The sequence below is a fragment of the Fringilla coelebs genome, assembly GCF_963513975.1.
Source record: "Fringilla coelebs genome assembly, chromosome: 7".
Taxonomy (NCBI): domain Eukaryota; kingdom Metazoa; phylum Chordata; class Aves; order Passeriformes; family Fringillidae; genus Fringilla; species Fringilla coelebs.
Window position 1 is genome coordinate 10,576,618 of NC_140035.1, and position 25,374 is coordinate 10,601,991.

At 42.6% G+C, this 25,374-nt stretch overlaps 1 protein-coding gene across 2 annotated transcripts in view; it reads left to right on the forward strand.

The window, feature by feature from the left end:
- The window catches only part of ADCY5 (adenylate cyclase 5), a 200,310-nt gene that overhangs the window by 132,543 nt on the left and 42,393 nt on the right, over positions 1-25,374 (forward strand). For both annotated transcript variants that reach the window (XM_084209186.1, XM_084209187.1), the window contains exons 4-7: positions 12,289-12,400; positions 12,577-12,704; positions 16,146-16,304; positions 16,505-16,646. In XM_084209186.1, the coding sequence (XP_084065312.1) occupies positions 12,289-12,400; positions 12,577-12,704; positions 16,146-16,304; positions 16,505-16,646 (541 nt within the window). The remainder of the gene's footprint in view (positions 1-12,288; positions 12,401-12,576; positions 12,705-16,145; positions 16,305-16,504; positions 16,647-25,374) is intronic.

The following is a 25,374-nucleotide window of genomic DNA, read 5'->3' on the forward strand; positions in this document are numbered from 1 at the left end:
GGTATCTTGTCTGAAAAGTTAAAACCTGAGACGAACAGTGAGTTCTTTAATTTGACTTGGAGTTCTTTAATTTGATCAGAGCTCAGACATGCTTGGCTCCCATTGCAGAAATGTCCTGATGACTCTGTGGTGAAGGCTCTGAGGAGCTGTGCCTGAGGAGCCAGCAGGGAGTGTGCACAGACACAAACACACACACTCACTCTGTGCTGGGCACTTCTCATGGGCATGGCTGGGCTGCCAGGCCAAAGGGACATCTTCCAACCCAGGGAATTAATCATTCAGTTGACATTCTATGTGGCAGAAGGGACAACAAAGAGGTACCAAAGACCTTCAGAGGCACAAGGGATGAGGCACACCATGCTCATCAGGCGCCCACTGCCAGGGGAGGTAATCTGAATTTGGTTTTCCCCTGTACCAGAGGGCATTTGAGGCCACATCTCCTAGGAGAGGCCATAAATGAAGAAGGCATCCTCATTCTCTTTTGTTAATTCTGTTTCATTTTTCTATATAAAAGAATCAAACCCTGGAGCAGCAGCTTGAATCCCACTGTCCCATGTCACAGCGTGCGCCATAATCAGCAGGGCAGAGCGAAGCGCTCGCTGTCTCTGCCTCTAATTATTCTGAGTATTTTATATGTAATGAGCAGCTGCAGCATGAGGTCCTGAGGGCACCCCTGTTCCCAATCCAAAATAGCCAGTTGTCCAGTTCAGGCTGGATTCAAGCAGAGGGAAAATTAGATCCATGTTTTCTCACATCCTGGGTGATGGGTCTTAGGAGATGGTTTTCTTGCTTTCAATTTTACTCCATTTACTTATAAATAGCGGGCATTTGCAAAATGCTATGGAATCAAGGATACAAATTTCTGTATGTTTCTGTACCTTAAAGATATGCCAGTTTTTTGTGTCAGGCCAGTGGTATTTTATCTGGCAAGAATCTTGGCTCCCAGGCAAGATTTGGCTACAGTCATATTGATGGCAGCACAGATGTGGGAGGGATTCTCTTTAATGCTGGACACATACTGTTTCTTATTGTAGCTGCTGACCTAGTCTGAGCCCTCTCTGTGCCTCTTAATTCAAACACATAACAACCAAAGAAATAAATTAAACAGCAGTCAAATATTCCTGTAAGGTGCTATCACGAGGCTCAAAATGAAGTGAAAAATTGCTTGCCAGGGCTTCTAGCCCCGGTGGTCTTTGATTAACCACAGCATGTCCTAAGTAGCCAGAAGGTGCAGAAGCCAAGAAGATCCTGGGGATGATTTGCTTTTGGCTGCTTTGACTGCTGGTAACTTCTTTTCAGATTCTGTTTACAAGGATTCTGGTGACTGGATGTTGTTAGCAGGATTTTTTTTCAGTTGCATAAGGATTGAGAAAACAGTATCTGTCTGACTCTTCCACAGTGAATGGCTTTCAAGTTAAGCCATGGCTGCAGTTATTGTGCTCTAGCTGTGACACTATAAATAAAGTTATTAACAGCAATATGTAAATGGGTTTCTATTTTTGTTCCCTGTATTGTTTGCAAAATCTAGGGCAGTTATTCAGTAAGAATCATCTGCTATTTAGCACTGAGCCTACCAGCATTTGATGTTGTGTGGGCTGCTGCACTTCCCCTCCTCCCCTCTTGCTTTCTTTCTGTGCAGTGGCTATTAGAATCCAGCTCTTCTGCAAGTTTGTTTATTGTGGTATTTAAGAAATAGAGTAGCTGTGCTAAGCATTTTCAGCCTTCCGGAGAGTGGCTTGGTGTGTAGGAACGGGGAATCATCTCCTGATATCTGAACTGCAGGAGCATTTAACCCAGCCATACAAGCACCAAACAGCACAGCTGCACTTTGCCTTAGTGAGCATCTTGCAAGTTGCAGGCTGCTCTGAGATCTTTAGGGTTTGTGCTCTGTTTGCATGCTCCGTTTCCTTCCGCTGCCCTCCGCGCTGCTCCAGATGTGCCCGACAGCCCCAGCCCTGCTCACGCTGGGACCTGGTGCCACATCAGTCCCTGCAGCTGCAGCACAGACCCCAGGGAGGACAGGGATGTGTTGTTTGAGAAACACTTCACCTCAGTCATGCCTACTCCCGTCTGGAGGAGCAAATCATTCTAATCCCAGGTATCTGTTGGAAACCTGAATGTGTCAGTGTTGGGGACAGGATCAGTGTGGCTGTTAGCATGGGTATTCTAAAGGACATTGCACTTGGGGCAGTTTGTTCAAACTCCTTCCCTCTCTGCAAGTGAATTCAGCTCTAGATTCCCCAGATCCCCAACAGGAGAAGTCCCAACCCGTCTGTCCTGTGACTCGTCAGCCACAATTTTATTGCCAGCTGTGTTAGACTTCACATGGGCATGTGTCTTCCCTGGCACTTAAATTCCATTCCATGCAGCTTTGTGAAAACCAAAATTGCTGCTACTGTGGTGGCATAGAAAGTAAACAGAAATTAGCTGGACTGGTTTTGCATAAATGTAGAAAGATCTGAAATGGCAACTTTGCTCTTATTTTTGTGCTATGAGACACATTACCATATTATGTTTTAAGTGGTCTCCAAGGTGGCTTTCTACGCTGTAGAAAAGACCTGGTCAGATTCTACTGATTTTATTGCTATTAGAACACTGGTAAACTAATAGCTGTTTGCAGGAACTACATTTAGTAATAATATTTTGTGAATATTGAGAGTAGCAAGCAAATGGCTTAGTGAAATATCTTAATGCATTAACACAGAAATTAAATTTTCCAGTGAAAAAGGCAAGAGAAAAGCCATTTCTTTATATGCAGATCTATTATTCTGTTGGTGGCAATTACAGTAATTCTCTTGAAATCAAGTTAAAATTATATGTCTGCTTCATTATGAGAAGAAACCACTGAGTGCAAAAATCAGGGGAGATTTAGGGGAAAGTTAGAGAGACATTTGCAGCGAGCAGGCCTGCCTTCACCATGGTTCCTGCTCCAGCATGTCAGGAGTGGGGTTTGTGTGGATGTTTCCTGGGCTTAGGAGGCCAGGATTCACATTCCTGCTTTGCCAGGGTTTTCCCATGTCACCTTGAGCATCTTCCTGTATTTTCTCTTTATGCCATACTGCTGTCTCCAGGAAATAGTGTGTTGTTGCTTCTCTAGCACCAATGACATTTTAACAGTTGCTCAGTGTCACTGCTTGCTCTCTATGAAATCATGGAAATATGCCAAGTATTTGAAATATGAGATATGTTAGGGGCTGAAGAGGGGCATGGAATTTCATATTCCCTGTTCAAGGACCATCTTTGCATAGAAATCCTTATGCAGTAACTCACCTGAACTGCCTTCTGAGGAGGAGTGGTTTTACTGCTGATACCAATTGTGCAGGATTTAATTACATTTACCTTGTTTCTCCATGGAAGCTGGAGTTTTCTGAGTCACCCAAGGGAACCAAAGATAGATATCCACCCAAGGGCCACTGGTCAATTCAGATGTGATGGTAGGTGACGTCTTAAAAAGGGAAAACAACCCTTAATGTTAAATTATAGCTCTTCTAAAGTTGGGAAACTTTAGTTGTGAGTGGAGGGTATCTATTCATTACTGGTTCTTATCGGGTAAGGAAAATTAATGCAGTGTACAACAACCAGATAACAAGTTCAATTTCCTGTAGGATTTTTCCTTTTCATTTGATTCTGACATTGCAGCCAATCTCCCTTGTCACTGAAAACATGAATGTGGTTTATTATTAAATTTATTATCAGGTTTGTTTATTAATCAAATAACATTGATCCCTCAGTTAATGAGCTGTGCCATTTTCTTTGGGCAGCCATTTTAACTTTCAAAATACCTGATGAAGATTTACGTCTTCATTTTACAGTTCCTCTCCACTGATGTTCACTGGTGTTTCTCAGAAAAGTGACCATTATAAAGTGTGCACAGTGAAGTGTCTCTGAATGCTTTGGGCCCATTTCTCTTTACAGTTTCATCAGTGCAATTTTAAAAACACAACTGCTGAACTACATTTTGAAGTACAGAAGTGGGGGTGCAGTGAGTCCACTCATGCTGACTGTTCCAAAAAGGGCAGGAAGACTCATGTTTGTGCTCTTCAGCACTGTTTTCCCACCAAATGGCCACTTTGTGTTATTGATCTAATAAGCTACCCATGGAAATCGTGTACACAGAACATCACAGCAATTGTCCCTTCTCAGCTGATCCATTGGGAATCTGTGTGTTTTGCTACCTACCCACTTTGGGAAGTGCACAATTGCTCCTTAATGTTTTAAATGATGACATTTATATACTAATGTAATGTTTTCATTATGTAGTGACTTTCCAGAGGGAATACCCTGACTTGCTGAAATGACAAAGTAAATAGATCCCAAAAGGACAGGACACGGGGAAAGAGTGAAGAAATAAGGTTAGATTGAAGTGTTGGCTGCCTGCAGAATCACTGCAGCTTTTTGGTTAGGGAGTACAAAAGCATCATTGTTAGCCTGAATATCCATGATACCAGAGAAGAACAGACTGAAGGCAGTTTTCACAGCTATGAAGAGCTCATTCTTTCTCCATCAAACACAAAGACCTGAGCAATATATAACTGAAAGCATCACAAACCTGATTAGAAGCAATTTCATCTCTATGCCATGTGCCTGAGCCAGGATACACTTGTGAAACTGTTAACTGTGACAAAATATATTTCTCTCTTGCCTTCTCTGACAACCAATGGATTGCTGGCACACAGTCTCTTTGAAACAGGATTTCTTTTGCTTTAATGCTTAAATTTTTAGTTGTTTCTCTTTCCTCCCATGCTGCTTCTGTAGCTTCAGTCAATTTTGAAAGGTATTGTCTCAAAGAGAAGGCAGGAAGGAATAGTGCTTTCCTGCCCTGAACAGAATTACAACTGTGCTGGTCCCTTTTTTCAGAATTCTCTTAGCTCTGTTGTCCTACTTATTGGTTTACAGCAGGATTTTCCTATCAGAGATTGCTCCAATCTCAGAAAACAGAGTGCAGGAATACTCAAAGGAAAAAGCACACCTGAAGTTTGAAAACCACAATGTGGCTTTTCCTTTCTGTTTTACCTGCAGTTCTGGATGTCAGGCTGGATTCAGCTCCAGTTTGGACAGAGCTGCCAGCTCTTTTGTACTGGTCAGGCAGAGCTGGGTGGGTTTGGGCTTGCTCAGAGCCACAGCAAAGGCACATGGTTGGGGTCAGCACTGTGCATGGGTCCTTCCTGCAAAAGGCCCTATCCTTCAACTTTGCCCTCTTCAACTTCCTTGGAGATGGAATGGCTTTGGTATCTTTTGCATTTACATGGGGTTTTTTTCCCCTGACCAGAGCAATTGGGAAAAAAATTGGCATTCCCATCAGTCCCTTCTTAGATAAATGAAAAAGATCTCAGTTTCCTCCTTCTTAATAACCCAGTCTTATTTAGAATGGTTGGATCTCTTTTTTAGGTTTGAGAGACAGAAGCATCTAATTCAGCTGGCAATGATGGAGGATTAAAATTTCTTTCAGTCATCTCAAAGCCATCTATAGTGTGTCACACCTATAGTTTGGCTGGTAGCTGCTGCAAATCTATTTTTATTTGGTTTTGCCTTCCTCAAGTAGCTTTTCTTCCCAAAAGACTATTTATTACGCCTGTTTCCAGTGAAAAATCAATCTGGTTAAATATAGTCTGCTGAAATAGGAAAATCTTGTAACTCAAAATGTTTAGAAGGAGAGGATAGCAAGTTTTTCATGTTTAAAATAAAAAAAGGAGTACTGATGTTGCCTAGCTATAGCTAAGTTCCAGTAACTGGGGATGCTACTCATGCTTGTAAACTGCAAACCTAGGGAGGTCATGGAAAAACTTTTCTTTGCATGACTGGTGCATTTTTCCCCTTCTGGTTAGTGATTTCAGGATCTAAATTTCTTCTCATTTCCTGTGCTGTCAGTGAGGGACAGACCCCTGAGCTGAGGAGCACTGGCCATGATGGACAGCGTGGTGCCATTTTTCTCAGCAGGGCCAGAGCCTTTCCATAGGGCATTCCCAGCCCTGCTGGTGCAGACAGAGCTGCAGCCACAAATGCTTGTGCTGGAGATGTGCATCTCCCAGATAAGCCCCTCAGGCAGTTCTGACCTCCAGTAACACTCTCCTGGGAGCAAACACAGGAAAATCGAGTCAAAGCAGGGCTCTGCAGTCTGTGTCTTTGCAGGGAGCCTGGCTGTCATCGTGCAGTGGCTGTGCATGGCGGGCTGCACGTTGCCACCAGTGTCCCCCAGAGCCACCTGGTCTCCTGCTTCTTTGTTGGTTTTTGCTGCCACCAGATTTACTTGGTATGGCCTTGCAGAGTGAAGTTGTCAAATATGGCGTGTGAGTTTGGTTTACATTTTTGGCAACTTTGAAGAGGGATGGGAGGGAGGCTTTCTGTCTTTTGTTGTAAAGAAAAAGGTGAGAAGACTCAAAGTTTTCCAGGGGCTTGGTTTTGTAGGGGATTTTTTTGTGTATTTCCTCCTACTTTGTGTTTTCCTCTCTCTCACCAGTACTCCTTTGCTTATCCCTTTTGTGTACATGTGCCTTCTCACCCTCTTGAGCAAGTAGGAGCCAGCATGAATGATCTCAAGGTGGAACATGGTGCAAGACTGTCCTCCTTTCCAAGGAGGAGCTGTGCCAGCTCATGTGTCACAGCAGTGCTTGGGCTCATTTTAAACAATAGATGATTTCCAATACTGAATGGATCTTCTCCAAAATGACCATATAAGTTGATGATAGAGCATGTATCTTTTTACTGTTGTGTTTGCTTTTTTTCCCATGACTGTCTGAAAAGGAAAAATTTTAACCTCTGGTCCGTCTGATGTCCTGCTGCTCTGGAGAACATTTTTTGCATCGCTAAGGCTGTGTCTTTAGCCTGTCACACAGACATCCCAAGAGAGCAAGGCTGACGTGCTGTTGAGACCTGAGATGGTCTAGAAGCAGTTTGCTGGGCTGGTCAGTGGGCTGTCACTCAGCACCATGATCTGTGTGGGCCCCTTCACCCTCCCTAGGTGGGCCCTGCTGCCCCTGCTCACATTAGTGCTGCTTTTCCCAGACACGCTGCCGCCTGGCCATGGCCACTGTGGCACTGCTGGGAACTTGTCCTCAGCTTGTTTGGGTTTGTCCTTTTGTTGTTGCTGCTGTCAAATTCAGCAGGGAAAGAGCATGATGAGATGTTCTCAGTGTTTCTGGAAGCTGGAGCCCTATCTTGTGCACAGGGTGAGTAGAAGACACAGAGGATTTCTGTGCCATCCCATCCCCAAGTAGCTAAGAAGGAGAGATTAGACCTATCCTGATGTCTTGTCTATTCCAGGAACCTCTAGATGAACTTAATACTTTGTTTATGCTACTGGAGCTGGAAAATAATTCTGGGCTTACAGTGCAGGAGGGGGACTGGCTTTTAAACAGATATCCAAGTGCAAAAATTGACTCATTTATCAAAATGCTGAAGAGATACTCCCACCTTGGAGATACTCAAAAGACGTCTGAACGTGGTTTGGGGTAACCATCTCTAGGTGGCCCTGCTTGAGCAGAGGGTTAGACAAGATGACCTCCAGAGGTCCCTTCCAGCTTCACCATCACTGTGGTTCTCTGAAAGCCTGCGTTGGTGTAAAGAGCTTGATCCAGCCTTTCAAGTGAGAGTTTTGTTAGCTTCATCCTGGTCCATCCTTTTTCTTTGTTCTTCCTTGTTCACTGTATGACTCAATGGCATGCACCACCAACTGCAGTGGATGGTGTTGTGGCACCCTGAGACCCTGTCCTCACCCAGCAGCTTAGTGAGTTCACTGGCAAGGGCAGACTGTGTCTATAGTCAGTGGCATTCTTGTTACACCTTTGCTCCTGAAGGCTTGCTTCTAGTCAACAATGATTATTTTATCATGGCACATGAGCTGTTTCTTCTCTTGTAGGTAATGTTCATTGTGGTAAAACACCATGGTTCAGAACCAGTCAAAAGCACTTTGCAGTTATTATCAGGCATTAAAGCTCTCTGAGGCCGGGGTTTTGTTCTGTTTCCCATGCAGCGCCTGTGGCGTTTGGTTTCCAGCAACACATGGTGTTTATATTCCTGACTGGCATTACCGTTGTGATGGTGATGGGGTTTGTGTTTCTTGCCTTGCTTGATTTATGTTGTGGCTGGCGTGCATGGCACGCACATGGCTTGAAATAGAACACGACTGGGTTTTTTTGTTTTTGCATTAGAAGCACTCATGATTTAATTTTGCATTTTGAATAATCCTGCATTTGCAGGGAAACTTGTGTCATGGCCCTCCTTTAATAACTGTATTAGCTCCAAACATTTAAGGCTGCATTGCAAAATCCTTCTCTGTAGATGTGTGTGGTTTTTAAACATCTCGTGGTTTCCTTCTTCCCACCTTGTCCTTAGCTCTTCTTACTCCTTATGTTCTTTGCTTTCTGCCAAATCTCTCCCCTTCCTGCACACTTGCAAAAAAAGTTCTCTGCCATCTTTTGCCATCTCCAAGATCCTGTGATGCTTCTGCCTCAGGATACATCAGGAGTGCAGGGATCAGCTGTCTCACAGGACATAGTTTTAAGGGGCTGCAGTGGTGGGACTCCAGGTGCAGGGGGGGATGGACCTGAGCTGGTCTCTGGGATGTTGTACTGAGGCTCCTGCTGGTTCCAGAGCTGCTTGTCCAGGTGTATCTTAACTGTTGTGTGAATGCATTACAGACCAAAAAGTGGGGAAGCTGAACTCAGCAGGATGACAATTTTCTCCACTTGTCTCTGCATCCTGGCTGTGTTCCCTCCATTTCAGCTCAGTCTGCCTTTGCAGCTCTGCGGAGCACTGTGCACAAAGCACCAGACATCCTGCTCATGGAGGCCTTGCAGTCCACTGTGTCCTGGTGGTTTTGGGAAGAGCCAGGCTCAGGCAGAGGCTGGCATTGCCATGGCAGCAGCAGCTGGAGCTGTGAGCCCAGCCTGCCCTGTGCTGCCCTTCAGACAGGGTGGAATCCATAGGAGCCAGCAGCTATGGGGCGTTCCAGTCCCTGTACCGCCTTTCCTCTTCCCTTGCCTGGGTTTGGGCGAGACCAAACAGGTGTCAGGCTGGTCCCTAAGCATGGCAGGATCTGCCATCAGGCTCTTTTTCATCCTTTTTTCCTGTCAGTATCATGAGCCACACAGGGCAACAGCCACAAAACTGAGCTTGCCTTGTACAGCTATGAAATCTTGAGCCAGTCCTTGCTGGAAATAAGAACTGAAATAGGAGCTTAGGAAAGTATTCACCTCTACCCTAAAACACAATTTGTGGTACTTTTCAACCAAAATAAAACAGAAAGAATTTAGAAAGACATATAAAATTAATGATAACTCCTCTTTTCTTCCCTGTCTTTCCCAGAAATAAACCATTTTCTGTATTTTTTGAGGTCATACCCTGGTTACTGCTGGACAAAACCCAATCAGATGGTAAATCTGAAGACAGTGATGGAGTGGAAAATATATCAAGAACTCTGAAACCATCACAACATTTTAATTACATGCTAAACTGGTTTTTCCACAAGGCAGTAGTCTCCCAGATGAAGGGACTGGGACTCAGGGCTGATAATTGTTGCTGATGTCCAGGCTGCAGATTGTGTGGTCAATCCCTTCTAATCTGTTCCAGCTAATAGTACTGCTAAACCACTGCCTTACTTATCTCACGATATTTTATAGCTATAATATTTATTTCCTTGGACCTTTTTTTGACCACTGTCATTTGCCGCAGATTTTGGCACAAGGGAGGCCTGTTACTGGTATTGTCCTCCCACCAGCAAGGAAATGGCATGACCTCTGAAGACTGACAAATAGTTGGCATGAGCTGGGCCCTTCATCACAATCACCAACACCATGGTCCTTTAATAAAATCTTTTCACTGCTAAGGGGAGTCATTGCCATGACTGAAGTGTGGAGTAAGGAGTTAAGAGTAGTGGGAATCTGTGTGTTTAATCTCTGAGGCTGCTAGCCTGGGTAAATGCACTGGCAGGGTCTGGAGGTGCTTCAGACATCTCACTGTGTGTGTTGTGTGTATAAGGACATAGATGTAACAGGCTTCATTGTCAAATAACAGCTCTGGCTAAAGCCAGGATGAGGGTCATGGGCTGTTCCGTGATGGCTGCTGTAAGGGACACCTCTTTTCCCTGTCACTTCTGGGTTGTTGGGTATTTTACAGGGAGCAGGCTGAATGTAAGGGTTACAAGGGCTAATAACAGCTGGAACAGAACTTCCTCACTCCCCAGTCCTCCCTGGCAGGAGGGGCTGGGACTGACAAACCTGGCTGGAGCCTCTGCTGCTGGAGTTGCAGTGCTAGCAGGAGTGTGTGGAGGGGGCAGATTGGGCAGAGGAGTAAAATGTGATTTAGTAGCTTTCTGAGTACCTTGATGAGAGCAGAGGACAGAGGCTTCAGGCTGGGTTCCAGTTGTCAAGGACTGTTTTTTCTGACTCTTGTGTCTTGTTCTTTCTCCAGTCACCTGGCACAAATGTGCCTGTCCTCTCTATCTGCAGTTCCCAGCTACCTGCTCTGTCCCCTGCCATCTCACATGCAGTCCTTTCCATACCCTGATGAGTTTTCCATTCCCTGCAGCCCATGTGTCCCAGAGAGTGTCTGCTGATAGCAGTGTGGCTGTTTGGTGGCAGAGCAGGTCACACAGCTGGCTGGCTGTAATGCGCCCAGGTGCTTGGTGAGCTGGCACAAATCTGTGTGTAGAACAGCTCCATAGGGCTCTGCTGATTGCTTCATTTGAGTGGTTGAAATATTGCCACCATTTCACTTCTAGAAATGTCTGATCCATTTATCTAGAGTGATAGTAATGGGGAATGAAGAGAGCCACCTCAGTCATTTATCCACAGTTATCAGGCATGAGGAGAAGGCCCAGGGCATCCCTGTGTAGTATTTTCAGATACAACCGTTGATGTCTGAATGTCAGAGCAGCAGCTGAACTTGATTTCTCTTGTTCTAACACAAGGCTACTGCAACATGCACACAAGCAGAATATGAACATGTTCAAAAACTAGTAATTTGCAATTTGCCCTATGTTGGAAGAGGAACGTGCTTTCAACAAGACATATTTGGTTACTGCCACTAGAACTGGAGACATTTCCCATTTGTACATTACATATTAGCACGTACTTAAATTGCTTATGAGCAGTACAGACTTGTCTAAGCTTTCATTTGATTTCAAGTGTGTTTCTTCAGGAGGTTTACTTTTATTTGTAAATATGTGGAATCTTGATTAATTTTTGTGTGTTTTCTCAAGTGTTTAAAAATGGCAAAGTATATTTTGATTCAGACATCCCTGCATTCGTCTTGTTTTTCTTTTGTACATTTTAGCATCAGTGTGACTAACAAAGAAGTATTTAATGCAATATGTTTGGTTGGTGACTTATTAGAGTTGAAATGTAGAAGGAAAATATGAAAAGCATGCCAGAATTGAAATGTGTTTCAGGATTTTTTGCAAAAAATGCTTGTGAAAATATTTTTGTTGGTTTTGCTTTCTGACTGAAGGCATTGCAGGGAATTCCAACTGAAAGTATACCTCTGCAATTTGCCTAAAACATGTTGGAGTTTTATTTTACAAAGAAGAAACCATTCCAAAGTGGTTGTTATTTAGACTTTTCATTTCTTTTCCAAGTACATCTTGATGGCAATAATCAACTTCAAAGAACAAATCAACCACTGGATAAATGTTCCAATATACAAGTAGAACTCATGAATTTTCTATTTATATAAATGTGTGTGCATGTCTATATTTCATCTCGGATCTATATAGATAAAGTCTGCTGCCTGTGTTACTGAATAGTTTTAAATTTGCCATAATGGCTGGGCTTGATTGCAAGTCGGTATTTTCCATGTTGTAATTATCAATGAGACTGAATCTTTGTGCAGCTTAAAAAAAACCCCACAATCCACTGTTGTCCTTGCAGCACAACATTAATATTGATTCACTGAAATCAAAGAGTCATTAATAATACTTGTGATTCAAATAATTGTGCTTTCAAAGCAGTCCAGGCTGCTCTCACAGGGCTTTCCCAGTCCCTCCTGGGTGGACCTGTGATGTGATATCCTTATGTCACAGCTGGCTTCAGCTGGCAAGGTCTGCAATCGTCATTTGGCAGCACATTGATCATTTTGGGCTTGCAGCCTTACTGGGAGGCTCCTGGGTGCTGCAGGTGGGGTAGGGGCTGCATCCTAAGGTGCATTAGAGCCGCTCATCTCCTTCTTGCTGTGGGGCTGGGACACCCCACATTCCTTCCCATCCCGGACTTCTGCGTGCAATTTACACTTACGCAAATATCAGCAACAAATTTTGTAACACTTTTTTTTTTTTCCCTCCTCTCTTTTCCCAAGCATCCTCTTTGCAGACATAGAGGGTTTCACCAGTCTGGCCTCCCAGTGCACTGCTCAGGAGCTGGTCATGACGCTGAACGAGCTCTTTGCCAGATTCGATAAGCTTGCAGCTGTAAGTTTTCAATTATAATTTTGTTTCCTCTTGTTTTCGTTCTCCTGTTGCAAGAATGACATACTGTGCTGGTTCACTGCATTTCTTAAATATTCACTGCCCTAAAAGGCAAGCTATTGCAAGCATGAATATAAGCTGAATACTTCTTTCTTCTTTATTATTCTTATTTTTTTTAGGAGAACCACTGTTTGCGGATCAAGATCCTGGGTGATTGCTATTACTGTGTGTCTGGGTTGCCAGAAGCAAGAGCTGACCATGCACACTGCTGTGTTGAAATGGGAATGGATATGATAGAGGCCATCTCGTAAGTACCATATTCCCCAGAGAGAAGCTCAAAACAAATGCAAGTAGATTCTCTTCCCTGTTAGTTCTTAATATTAGGAGCAAGGTAACCAAACCAGAGAACTCTGGCCAACAAAAAGGGAAAACAGCTAGAACAAAAAGCCAAAATGCTGTTAAAGTTTGACAGCAGCAAAACAGACACTTGTGTCCGTACAGTCATGTGGATATCAGAGCTCAGCCTCTTGATGAGAAAGGCAAAGGTTACTGTAATTGCTGGAAGTCTCATTCCCAAAGGAGGATTCCATATTCATTTATGTCTTTAAACCAGTTTTTTACTCACCTTAAAATTGCTCTGCTACGGTCTGTCTTGTCTAGTTCAACAAATCCTTCTCTCTGTGTCCCTATGCAAAAAAGGGTCAGACTCAAGGCTTTAGTTAAATTAATTACTGACACAGATTGGTCTTATTGCTTTATTTCTATTTACTTCCCCATCTGTGGTTTTTTCTTTTAAAACAAGTGCTGGGGCTTTGCCTGCTCCTAAGGGCAGACTAGGAACCATGTTAGTCCAGACCATTCCTGTCTTTAGAGAGTAACAGAGGGGACCCATTATTTGCTTGGAGGATTACAGACAGTGTTGAATATTGTTTGCATTGTATGTGTGCTTTCATAGGACAATTCTTTCAGAATTCAGGGAAGGAAGATTTATTTGGTCATCTTGAGTGTATGCAAGTTTAGGGGCAAAGTTCAGTCAGTTTTGGATGGTAGCTGAGCAGGCCTGGATACCTACACCATCTCTGCTGCACAGACTCTCCTGCTCTTTCCCTTCTCTTTTGTTTTTTATTTTCTGAAAGTGTCTTCTGAAGTTTTAGTGAGACCAACAGAGAAGTGGAAGATCTCTCAGTGTTCTCCACTTACTCTGTGCAGTAAATTGATGGAGTTTCCACTTCAGCTTGATAAAATCTAGAGGTATCTCCTTCCTGAGCTTGGTACAGTACATCCTTTACCATTTGAATTTCTGCAAGGACATCAATACACCCCCAGAGTTTTCAATCTTATTTTCATAACACAAATACACAGGGTGAAAAGCAGTGTTTTCACCCAGGAGACCCCATTCAAAGCCCAGTAGGCAGCAGCATTCCCTTGCTTTGTATACAGTGTACACTGTCAGGACTTTCTACCTTTTCTTCCCTGGTTTTAAACTCCATTGTCTTGCACCAGTCTCCTTTTGGGGTTTGTATGCAATGTTCAAAATAAGAGGAATTGCAAGTACCTAGTTCCCAGCAGCCCTTGAAAGAATGCTATTTCTTCCACGTGAGATACAATGAAGTAGCAGGTGACAAAGGGTCTTGTCAAACACAAGAAGCAGCAATCCTTAACCACCAGCCCCACAGAATATTGTGTTCATTGCCCAGTTGTTGGCCTGATAAAATCCAGAGGTCTTCACATGTTGCTGTATAATTCCCCACAAGGCTAAATAATACCAGGCAGTCTAGACTTCATTGATTAACTGCAGCCCACCTTACTTGGAATAAACACAGAGCTGAGGTGCGCTCAGTGTTTGTTTACAAATAGCTCTTCAGCAGCCTTTAAAACTTGTTTCCCACTCGCTGTATAATGAATGCATTTAACAATCTTATCTCTTAATAAGTCTGGAAGGTGATTCTGTTCTCACTACCCCTGCTCTCCCTCTTCCTCCCTCCTCTCCTAAGGATCAAGATAAAGAGGTTTCACAATTAAGGTAACCAATAGCTACTGAACATTTGATTGCAGGTAACAAATAACTACTGAACATTTGATTGCAGACTTCACCAGCCCTGGGCCCTGCCTGTAGGCTGATTTCATCTGTGTCTAATAACAGCAGGGAGTGTTACCCCAAATAGGAAAGACTTCATGAAAACTGTATTCACTGTACCCCTGGTATAAATGAGCTGAAAAAAAGGAAGGTAACAAAGGATATTTCATTTGGCTATAAGGAATAACCAAACTTATTTGTTTGCTGCAAAGTCTGGACAAAGTCACCTGGTCATCAATGACCCTATTGAGAAAAGTTCCCTGGTCTTGTGTCAGTAACATGGCTTGGCAGAGGTGCAGGAGGGATTGCAGCACCCAGTGGAGGGAGGAGCTGCAGCTGTGTTGTTTCTATCGGGTTTATGGGTGCAGCTTCATTTTTATTACTCCAGCTCCTGTTCCTTTTTCGAGTGTAGTGGTTGGAGCTCTTTCAGTTCATAAGCCTGTAACACCTTACCTTCCTTGCTTGCTAGACAATCTCTGCTGCTTGTTAATAAAAATAATAAAAGCAAAGTCACTTCAGTGAGAAGGCAGTGAGAAAGAAACTCAAAGAGGATAGGAGCTGTTTCAACAAGAAGTCATCTTGAACACTGTTTTAAGGGACATATTGCACTGTTAGGAGGGAACTGGAGTCCAGAACTGGTCTATCTTTATTCATGCAATTCCATTAATAACTAAAGCATAAATATTAGGACTGTGTTGATGTTAGGGCATTGGGAGGACTTACCTATCCCGATTATATGATCTAGAAAGGAGTGGATGAAGCTGAAAACTGAAGAGACTGAAATCTGATAGGTATAAAGTGCTCCCTTGCTGCAAGGAACTTACTACTCAAAGGCAGGGACAGTGCTATATGATGGGGGTGAATTGGCCTGTGAGGCATGGACATTCTGGGAATGATGTGATTGGCAATAATGAGAAGCAGAATTGTTCTGAAGGCCTCATCAAGGCTTTTCCCTACCCACACTCCTAAATATATTTCTCATGTGAACAGCTCTTGAAGTTAACTTTTGCCCTGAAGGGGAAAGCTCACAAAGTATTCCAGCAGTCTTTTTGGGACTAAGCAGAGCATCCAAAACCTCATTACATTCAAAACTTTAGTATTTGTAGCTGCCTGTTTGGAGTGACTGCAATAGATGTGGTTCTCTGGTTTTGCTGCTGTAAGGCCTGTTCAAGCTTTCCAGCTTCAGTGGGGTATTTCACACACATATCATATTTCATCTGTGGAAGAGTTGATGCTTGGTGCCATGCAGACAAATTAAGATCTCTGAAATAATTTCCTTTTTCTCTTTGCAACATGCTATTACTCTTAATGAGGCCGAGTGCTGGCAGGTTATGTCCAGCTTTGGTATGGAAATCAGAGACCAGCGCTTTAATCCTTTTACTGCCCCAGAGATAATTTTTTTTATGAGTTCTCAACTTGATCCTCAGTTCAGTGTACATGGATTTACTCCAAGAGCTCCACGTTCTAATTAGGGCTCTTCTTGGCCAGCCTGGCCATCCAAGAGCAGTACAGCTCGTCCAGTTTTGTTCTGCTGTCCCGTTGACGTGGATGAGCTGTGCCATGTGTATCTGTGAATAATTCATGGATTTTGCTGTTCTGGGTGCAAGTTTGTGCTGCTGACTGCAGCCATTCAGTTGTTAGTAATGGCCCTTCTCCCCACGTCTCTTTCAGCCTGGTCCGGGAGGTCACGGGCGTGAATGTCAACATGAGGGTGGGAATCCACAGCGGCAGAGTTCACTGTGGGGTGCTGGGCCTCAGGAAGTGGCAGTTTGATGTGTGGTCCAACGATGTCACCTTAGCCAACCACATGGAAGCAGGGGGCAAAGCTGGGTAAGTTGCTTCATCCAAGTTGTTGCGTTTATCCATTGAACTCCCGCACTAAATGTGTAAGAGTGGTGGCGTGGCTAAATCAAGTGGGGCTTGTTGCTTGCTTGTTCCAGTGCATGGAACCCATCCCTGACAGGACCTGGCTTTTCAGGTGGTCACTTTTCAGAGCCTACAAAACCTGCTTGTCTTTTGTCTCATTGAAGGCGCATCCACATAACAAAAGCAACCCTGAACTATCTCAATGGAGACTACGAGGTGGAGCTGGGCTTCGGAGGGGAGCGCAACGCTTATCTGAAAGAGCACAGCATTGAGACCTTCCTGATTGTGAGGTGCAGCCAGAAGAGGGTAAGACCAAACAAACTAACGCAGGTTTAGGTACCTTTCATAGCTTGATGCCTCTGACACACCCAAGTGTCTTTGTAGATGAGACAGTTGACGTTCAGTGGCAAAATTTCCTGTTTCTCTCTCCTTTTCCTGAACTTTTAGGTGCGTAGAAGGGAATAGCCACCATCTACAAAAGTGTCTGCATCGAGCTCTAATTCTTTCAAAGAAATTGTCCTCAGTTGTTTTCAAAATCATGTTGAAAAATTTTGTTAATATAGATTTGTGTTTTGTAGAAGCACTTAAAGGCATAGATTAAAACCACAGAGATCTTTTCTCTGTCAGATTACAGAGGTGATTTTGTCTGCCCACTCACCAGATGAATGAACATGAAGATTAGAGCAGTTCTCATCATTGCTTTTCAGCCTCTCTTTCTGAAGATGAGAAAAACTGGTCCACTGTAATGATCAATTATCATTGTGACAGTAAGATGAGATCATACCAACTGTGACATGGGTCAGGCTGCACAAAATAAGGCTATGAGGGCATTCCTGACTTGAACTTGAATCAAGTCAAACTCAAGTGGACGTCAGCCAATAAATCTTCTTTTTGTGATGCTGCCAATGGCAAACTATCACTAGAGGGTATTCTTTTAAAAAATATAATAGAAAAGGATCTTTTTGATCTAGTTGAGCATAGCCACTAATATTTATTTTAGTAATTTCTGCACTGTAACCCCTACTTTGCTATTCACAGTATGGGCAAGTATATACAGATTGGCCTGAATTGAAAAGAATTTATTTTGTTTCTGAATCTAAAACAAGTAAACTTCCTACATTTGTAAATATGACTGCTGTGAGATTAGGTGAATTAGTGTTTGTGACATGTTGCAACAGCATGGTTGATTTGAATAACCAACACCTGTACAGAGAGACTTTGCTACCATTGCCTCATTTCCTGAGAGAATGGAAGTCTCAAATCTCCTTAATAGATATTGTGTAAAAAATCTCCAAGAAAATCCCTTATCGTCTGCTAAAGAGAGAAGCTGATATTTTGGTCCCTATCTGCTCATAAAATAAATCTCATTAACAATGTCAATCTTCAAAAGAGGATTAGACCTTGCAGTGCAAGATTATTGTTCTTGAGCATCACTGCCTGTCAGTGAGCCAGCTGATGTTTTAGGTATCTAACTCACTTCCTATTTGCTGGGCAGATTTAAGAATATAAACCAAAATACCCTTGTGGTCAGACCCCATCTCCTAGAGTGGAGAGCCTACACTGACTCTTAAATCATACCTGGTTGTCTGCATGTTTTTGTGAAGAACCAAAAGTTTCTCTGGAGAGAAGATGAACACATAAGCACTTCAGAGTGCTTGGCACCTGCCTTCATTTCTCAACACGGGATGTATTTTGAGTAGGAGATTGGACAGAGAGTCGTAAGAGATGTGGATTCCATTCCAGACATAAGCTTTGAGGAACTTGCATCCTTATGCCTTGATTTGCCATAGGAAAATTAAATGGGCCATTCTTTCACTGCTTTATATGTATTTATTGCAGCTCTGCTACCTAGGGTAGCCCTTAGCTGAAGTCTCTGAGCACTACTATAATGCTGCTGTAACGTGCTGCATCCCAGAGTAGCTAAAAATTGGGACATTTGGATGATTTATGTAATTATTGGGCTAAACTGAGACATGAAAAAGCAACTACGCAGTGTCGTGGGCATTAGGTGTTTGGAGTTTGAGGAGTTTCTGGTTTGCCCATACTGCTGCAACTTTTGTGCTGCCATAGCTGTTTTTTATCTCTTTGTGAATATTTTCACAGAATCATAGGAAGTCTTGGATTGGAAAGGGCCTTAAAGATTGTCTTGTCCCAATGCCCCTGTCAGGGCAGCGACACCTTCCATTAGTCCTGGTTGCTCAAAGCTCCATCCAGTCTGGCCTTGGACACTTCCAGGGATGGGACATCCACTATTTCTCTTGACAACCTGTTCCAGTGTTTAAAGTTCTCCCCCTGTTCAAAAACTCATTTTCACAAAACATGAGGTTCAGAAGTGAGAAAAGCTTTTGTCCATTGCCAGTTCAGTCAGTCTTGAACTTTTTGCCTAATGGCAGGCAAAGTTCTGGTACTTTACTTTTTCCTTTCATTTCTGCTTGATTTTAATGACTTCTTGTGATGTATTTAGCCAGGTTTTCAGTTCATTCTGTTCCAGTAATGGCCATAAAATGTTCACCTGGCTTAGTGAGGAGTTGCTGTGAGTTGTGTCTGGGTTCCTGCTGTCCTTGTACATAAGGCTTGGCATTAGTATTGACCTGAGAGCAGATCCAAGGAACTGCCTGAGCTGTTCCTTAGTTCACACAGCAGAATTATCTGGCTACCTGGTTCATCAGTCCCACAGCCATCAAAACCCAGCAATACCATGAGTTTTGATAAATAGATAAAATGTAAGGGTATGTGTTCCCTACTCTTTCTGCTTACTGCTGCCATGGGGAGCCACAACTTTGAATTTTCTATCTTTTTTATTTAGCTTTTTCATTGTGTTAGTGCCCTTTCTTGGGCACAAAGTGGGAGAAACATCTATCTAATATTTTTATTCAAGGAACTGAAAATAGCTTCTTCTTTGAAATTTTTTTTTTTTGCTTTTTCCTTTCTAAAAATGTTATTAACTGGAATATAGTCAGTGTGGTTTTAGAAGGGAAAAAAGCTAGATTCTTCTCCCTCAGTCTTTAAAAATATTACTAGACCTGAAAATGTAGTCCTTGTTTTCTGTCTGATACACAGTAGAGTTGCTTTCTATTAAAAGAGAACAAAATGCAAAGTTTTAAAATCCAGTCTTTTTGGACTTTTTCTCCTCATCTTTACCTCCAGATCTGCTTTCACCTCTCTGTTTGCCCTACGTTTGTCCTGTGATTCTGCTGCCCTCGTGGGTGAGCACTTGCCTGAAAGGATGAAATTAGCAGGTTCTGCCATAAAGGTCTGTTGAGTCTTTTGCTGTGGTTGGTTTGCTCCCATCAGTGCTAACACTGGGCTGCTCTAAAACCTGGATTGCTCTGGATTGTTGTCAGCAATTGTATCCCCTCTCCCTCCCCTTTTTTCTCCTGAGACAGACTCTTCTAATGCTTTCACGCAACAAAGAAGAGACAAGCACATCTCTCATATTTTCTTGCTCCTCAAAGGAAACTTTTGCAAAGTTGATTATCTCAGTGTCTTCTGATGAACTAATGTGGTTCCTGATAATGAAATGACGTTTCTGTCTGTGATCTCTAAGGGAATGATGCATTGAATGTCTCAAGTTCAATTTCTACTGTATTAGTCCTCAAATGTTGGGTGCTAATTCTCCTTTTCTTCATATCTATCAAATACACCTCTGCCTCTCCCATTAGCCAAATCATTGCTCACTTGCTGCCAGGTGAGATAAGAAAAAAATTCAACCAAATCTGCCCTACGAGTAGTAGCTGAGTAACTTTGCTAGTAACTTCCATCCAGACTAATACTTCCTTATTCAACACTGTCTCTTGCCTTTTCACTAAAAACAAGCTCTTTTCCCAGCTTCATATTCCCCATCTGTCTTAGCCCTTACTCTCCAACACAGCGCTCTGTCAAAGGCTCTATGGAAGAAACAAAGCCAGTGAGAGCTGCTGCATTTTTTTCTCTTTAAAAAAACTTGGATTCAAGGCTGCTAATCCAAACCCAGCATTTGCTGCTCTACAAGCTCTGTGTCATGATCACTGACTAAATGGTTATTAAAAATATCTGTTACCAGAACTGACATGGAAGTTGGCAGTTTTCCACAGATCTGGAATGGAGGTTGTCTTTCTGACTTCAGCACATCACATTTCAAGTTTTGCTTCCAGACATGGTTTTGTGGGACTTGGCAGTGCTGTATTTAATGATCTTAAATGCAACCTAAATGATTCTATAATTCAATGTTTTCCATTTATAACCTTGTGCTCATGAGCCTTCTTTCCTTTTGCCTCCACTGAGGCAGTAGTGATTACCTGGAAAAAACCAATCTGCTCCTTCTGCTCTACAGTATCAAGAATTGTAAGTTTCTGTTATCCTCACATGGTATAGGGTGATTTACACAGGTTGACTTTGATTCTTATCCAGTTAATTTTCACAATAATTTGGATATGTGTTTCTAATGGACTGAACACATTAGCATGGTAGAAATATAGGAATTCTCTCAAGGAGATCTTTGCCTTTCTTCCTTACTGGCTTCCAGAGTTCCTGTATTTCCAGAGTTTGTTAGCTAGAATTACTAAAACTGTTGCCCACATTTTAATGATTCCCAAGCTTAACCCCTAGGCATTGCAATGGCCTGCAGAGCAATGTCTTTACCCTTCTAAAGATTGGTTTTGTTTTATCCATGGTTTTTAGCTTTCCCTGCAGATTGTAGCATTCATATCGCATAGCTCTGGTCCTCCACCATCACAACTTTTATATCTGCTCTTCTGAAGCTTATTCCAAACATTTTTCCCAGTCATTATTGCTATCTTATCACTTCCCTGATATTCTTACAGTACTCCATTTACAAATCCCCAGTTCTTGTGCTGCCCAAGTTTCTGGTGTTTGTACAGGAGCGTGTCACTCTGTGGTTGTTTCTCGCTTTCTGCTCTTCTCTGCCATCAGGTGCTGCTCTTAATTTGCAGAACCATCACACCTCCTCTTCCCAGCACTTCAAAGCTTTATTCTGAGAAGGGTGGAAAACTGTATGTTTGGAGGAGTGGGAAACAGACCTTAAGGGGAATAAGATTTTAACAGCACATAGTTTTACAGCTAGTTTTATCATCCTCAGCATTGTCAGAAATCATGGGGAATGCTTTTCTTTGGACATGAGTAGAAACAAAATGTGCCTGCAAACAGATGAGCAATACTGCTGACCAAACACACTGTGATGAGTGCACAAAGTCTGCAAAGGGAAAAAATGTTTATTTTTTCATGATGCCTTTCAATTGATTACACTTGGGTGTTTCTTTTAACAATAGCAGGTACACACCAGTTTCAGAAAGGATTGTTGATGGTGGCCTTAAAACAGCTCAACAAAACTTTGGCTGTAACTCCTAGAAAAACAATTCTCATTCTTTTCTAAATAGCACCCTGGAATTCTATCCAGCTGAAGAAACAAAATGGTCCTTTAAATGTTGAGCATGTGACTCTCCTAAAACACAATCAATCTAATGTGATGATTCCTCAATTTAACACATTTAATCAGAGCTCAGCAGGGCTCCACTTATGTAGATTTATGAAGGCAGTGGTTTGGAGCATGTAACACTACCAGAAACATCATGCACATGTCAGAAGGACTTCAAGAAAATTTAAAGAATAATATGTAGCTAAATCTGATCTGGCTGATCCATAATCAGATTTCACTGCTGCACTGATAGTGATCAATATGTTGGAAAATCCTATCACACACATACACACTAAAGAAGTGACAGGCAGTCTTGATTCAATTGATAAGTACAAGAAAACCCCAGCTCTTTCTGCAGTTTTGCTGTAGCTCAGTGTGTGGGAACTGCTGGTGGGAACACAATAAAACCCCTGGGAATCAGATTTACAGTCTCTTTGTGAGTCCAGATTTGAAAAGTTCCCACAACAGCTTTCTGGAGTTTAGCCACCTAAAATCTGAAAAACTCATTGCTGTCAGAAACTTTTGCACCTTCTCTTGTTGGTAATACCTGTAATGAGTAGGACTGAGAGGTATCATCCCTTCTCTTTCTTTATTCTTCTTTTCCAGTCCTGTTATGCCTTAGGCAGCTTTGTGTGCAAGTTGTCCTTATGCTGTCACTTAGCCAGGAAGAAACAGAGGAGGCATCCTCATAAATTGCCACAGAGGAGCTCTGACCCATCTAATGCTTCATTTTTAGAGTTTGTTATTTTCATCACCCACTGAACAAGTGATTTTGCAGAAAATAAATTATCTCAAGTTTTTAAAACAACAGGTTTTATTTTTTCTTTAATAAGTGTTGATGTTAGCAGCAAAGTCCTATTATTCAAGATGACCTAGTAGCACATTATGTAATGTGGAAAAGCAGAAGTGCACTGTGCTTGTATATATGTGTTTTAATCTGATTGGAAATATTGCTGAAACATTGTCCACAATCCAGTGGAAACTTCCTACAAGAGGTGGGGGGGAAATACTGCCAAGGTTCATGAAGCCATGGAAAATTTATGGCACCTGACCTCATGGTTAGAAACAATCTCAGAATTACATGTTTACCCATTTTCCTGTTCTTACCTCAATCCAGATGTGTCAATAAATATGTATGCAGTCATTAATCTCCTTCAAATTTATCAAGCAGTGCCCCAGACTCACTGGCACTTGCAGCAGGTATGAGGATCACTCATGGGCTGAGAGGGGTAGTATGTCTTCATGGACTTTGTCATTAAGGCTTTTCTCAAATTCTAACCAAATTTACTAACTCGTGGGGCAAAATATATAAAAGTGCTGTATATCAATTTTATCATCTGTTGATGTAAAGGCATTTGTAAAGTAACCAAATAGCTTTGCTTTTATGGGTCCCCAGACTAGTTTCAACATCTGGGATTTTTATTCCATTTGGTTGAAAGCCCTCCCCTTAGCTGGAGTAAAATGGATTGACAGTGTCACTTCTGTTATTGAAAAACAATATCTATTTGCTTGGAGATAATGAAACTGTATTTCCTACCAGTTTTCTGGCATAGCATCATAAAAGAAAGAAGCATAACTATGAAAAAGATTGCATAACTGAAAAAAGCCACAAGAAAGTATTACAAATGATGGCAAAGAGTATAAAGAGCAGCGAGTCTTAAAAAAACAAAAACCTCAAACCAACTCAAATCTGGACATCAAGATTTCATCACATTAATGTATTTTTAGAAACATTTAAAAGACGTCTCTCCTGGAGGTTATCCAGTGGCTCTGTCATGGTTGCTCATGTGAAACTCAGCTGGTGCCAAGTGCTGGAATTTTCAGGCTTTTCAGATGCACCAGTGGTGGGTTCAGAGTGGGGAGGAGGTGATGTGGGAGGCGCTTGCTGTCCTGGGGCATCCATGTGGGAGCACCTGTGGTTCTCCCTGCGGTCATCCCGCTCCCGCAGGGCTTCCCCGTGACCCTACCCTCGCCATCCTGGCTGGGTGAAGGTCTGTGCAGGCACCCTGGGGCTGCAGCCCCACTGCTGCTCAGTGTCAGGGGCCAGCTGCCTGTGGGGCACAGGGCTCTGTCACAGGTGGCCCCGTGTCCCCATCCTGGGTCCCCGGAGCTGCAGCCCCACGTGCTCGGCACTGCTCGGTGCCCGTGTGGTGAGCTCTGGTCTCCAGGGAAATGCTGTCATTGTGGCTGTCTCTGCCTTGCAAGGGGAGAGAAGATGATTTCCCATGCTTGTCAGTCAGGCAGCTTTCTCCAGCGCTGAATTTCAGCAAGTCTTTTTAAATTTCTTTTTAAAAACCCTAATTTAAGGCAGCATAGCACTTGACATTTAACTCTGTGGTTACCATGGAGATAACACCAGGTGTTTTGCAAACTCCTGAAAGGTACAAGTTACACTGAATAGTGGGGAATCAAAATAAATAGATATGGAATGCAGACTCCAGGCAAGAAAAGCAGCAGACCTACTTGTATTGTCAAATAACACTTGAACCAAAACTCTAGAGTTGAAAGCAATGGAGGCTTTCTTTTTAAATAACTCATTTGTCTGGAAATCCAAAATTAACTATTAAGTCTGTTTTCCCCTCTAATGTCACTGAAGCAGCAATTCTCTTGAAAAAGTTTAATCCCTCAAGTAATAAACAACAATCCATACCTTCTGAATTTTCAGTCTCTCCAGAGTTTGTCTGTTTTAAGCAAGGATATAGTAATTGCCACCCTTCTGCCTCTGAGTCAGTACAGGTAAATCACACAGGTAAATCCTCCCTGAGCCAGTCTGCAGTGCAGCCCTTGCTAGAGGGACTTCTGTCCACAGAGCACATTCCTTGTGGAAACCTCCTGTCTTTGTGGCTAGGGTCTATATTCAAAATAAGGAACTAATCTGCCTGGTGCTGAGCCTAGTTACATGTGGCACTATTGTGCTCTTGAGACTGGCACTGAGCTGGAATGAAACGTGTCTGACAGATCCTGTGCTAACCTCACAGCAACAAAATCAAAGATTCTGTCCAAACTTCAGGAGAATTAGTGTCAATGTCAAATTGGAAGGTGGCATTAGAGTTGGGAAGACCATTTTGTCACACTCTGCAATTGCATTACCCTTAACATGACCACAGTTGTTTGCAAGAAACATGCATTGCATTTACAATGCTTTCCTTAGCATGTCTGGGAATATGCTCTTGCAAGTGTGGAAAATAATTTGCTTCTGCCCATGGAGAAAGGTGTCCTGTATTCCCATTGCTTCAAGGAGCTTCAAGGCTCCTGTTCTTCAACCAAATCACTCTGTCTGTTGTTTCTCTTCTTGGTGTAACTGTTCTTTGGCTTTTTGAGGACTTTCTGTATAGTATCTCAGCTTGGAGCTGCAATTTTCTATCAGATATTATTCAGTTTTATTCAATTTGCTAATAAAGACAATAGATGTCTCCATTTTGGAATGCTCCCCATGTTTACACAGGTTATGGTGGTTGTGTAAAGGAATAAAATGATGGGCACAGCCTAAAGTTATTATTAAAAATAAGAGAAAGAGACGGCGATTGTGACCGCTTCTGATCAGCGACTGCTTCATAGAGTTCGAGGTGCAAAGCTAGCTTTTGGAGTGACAGATCAGAAGTGAGAGACGCTTGGAGAATG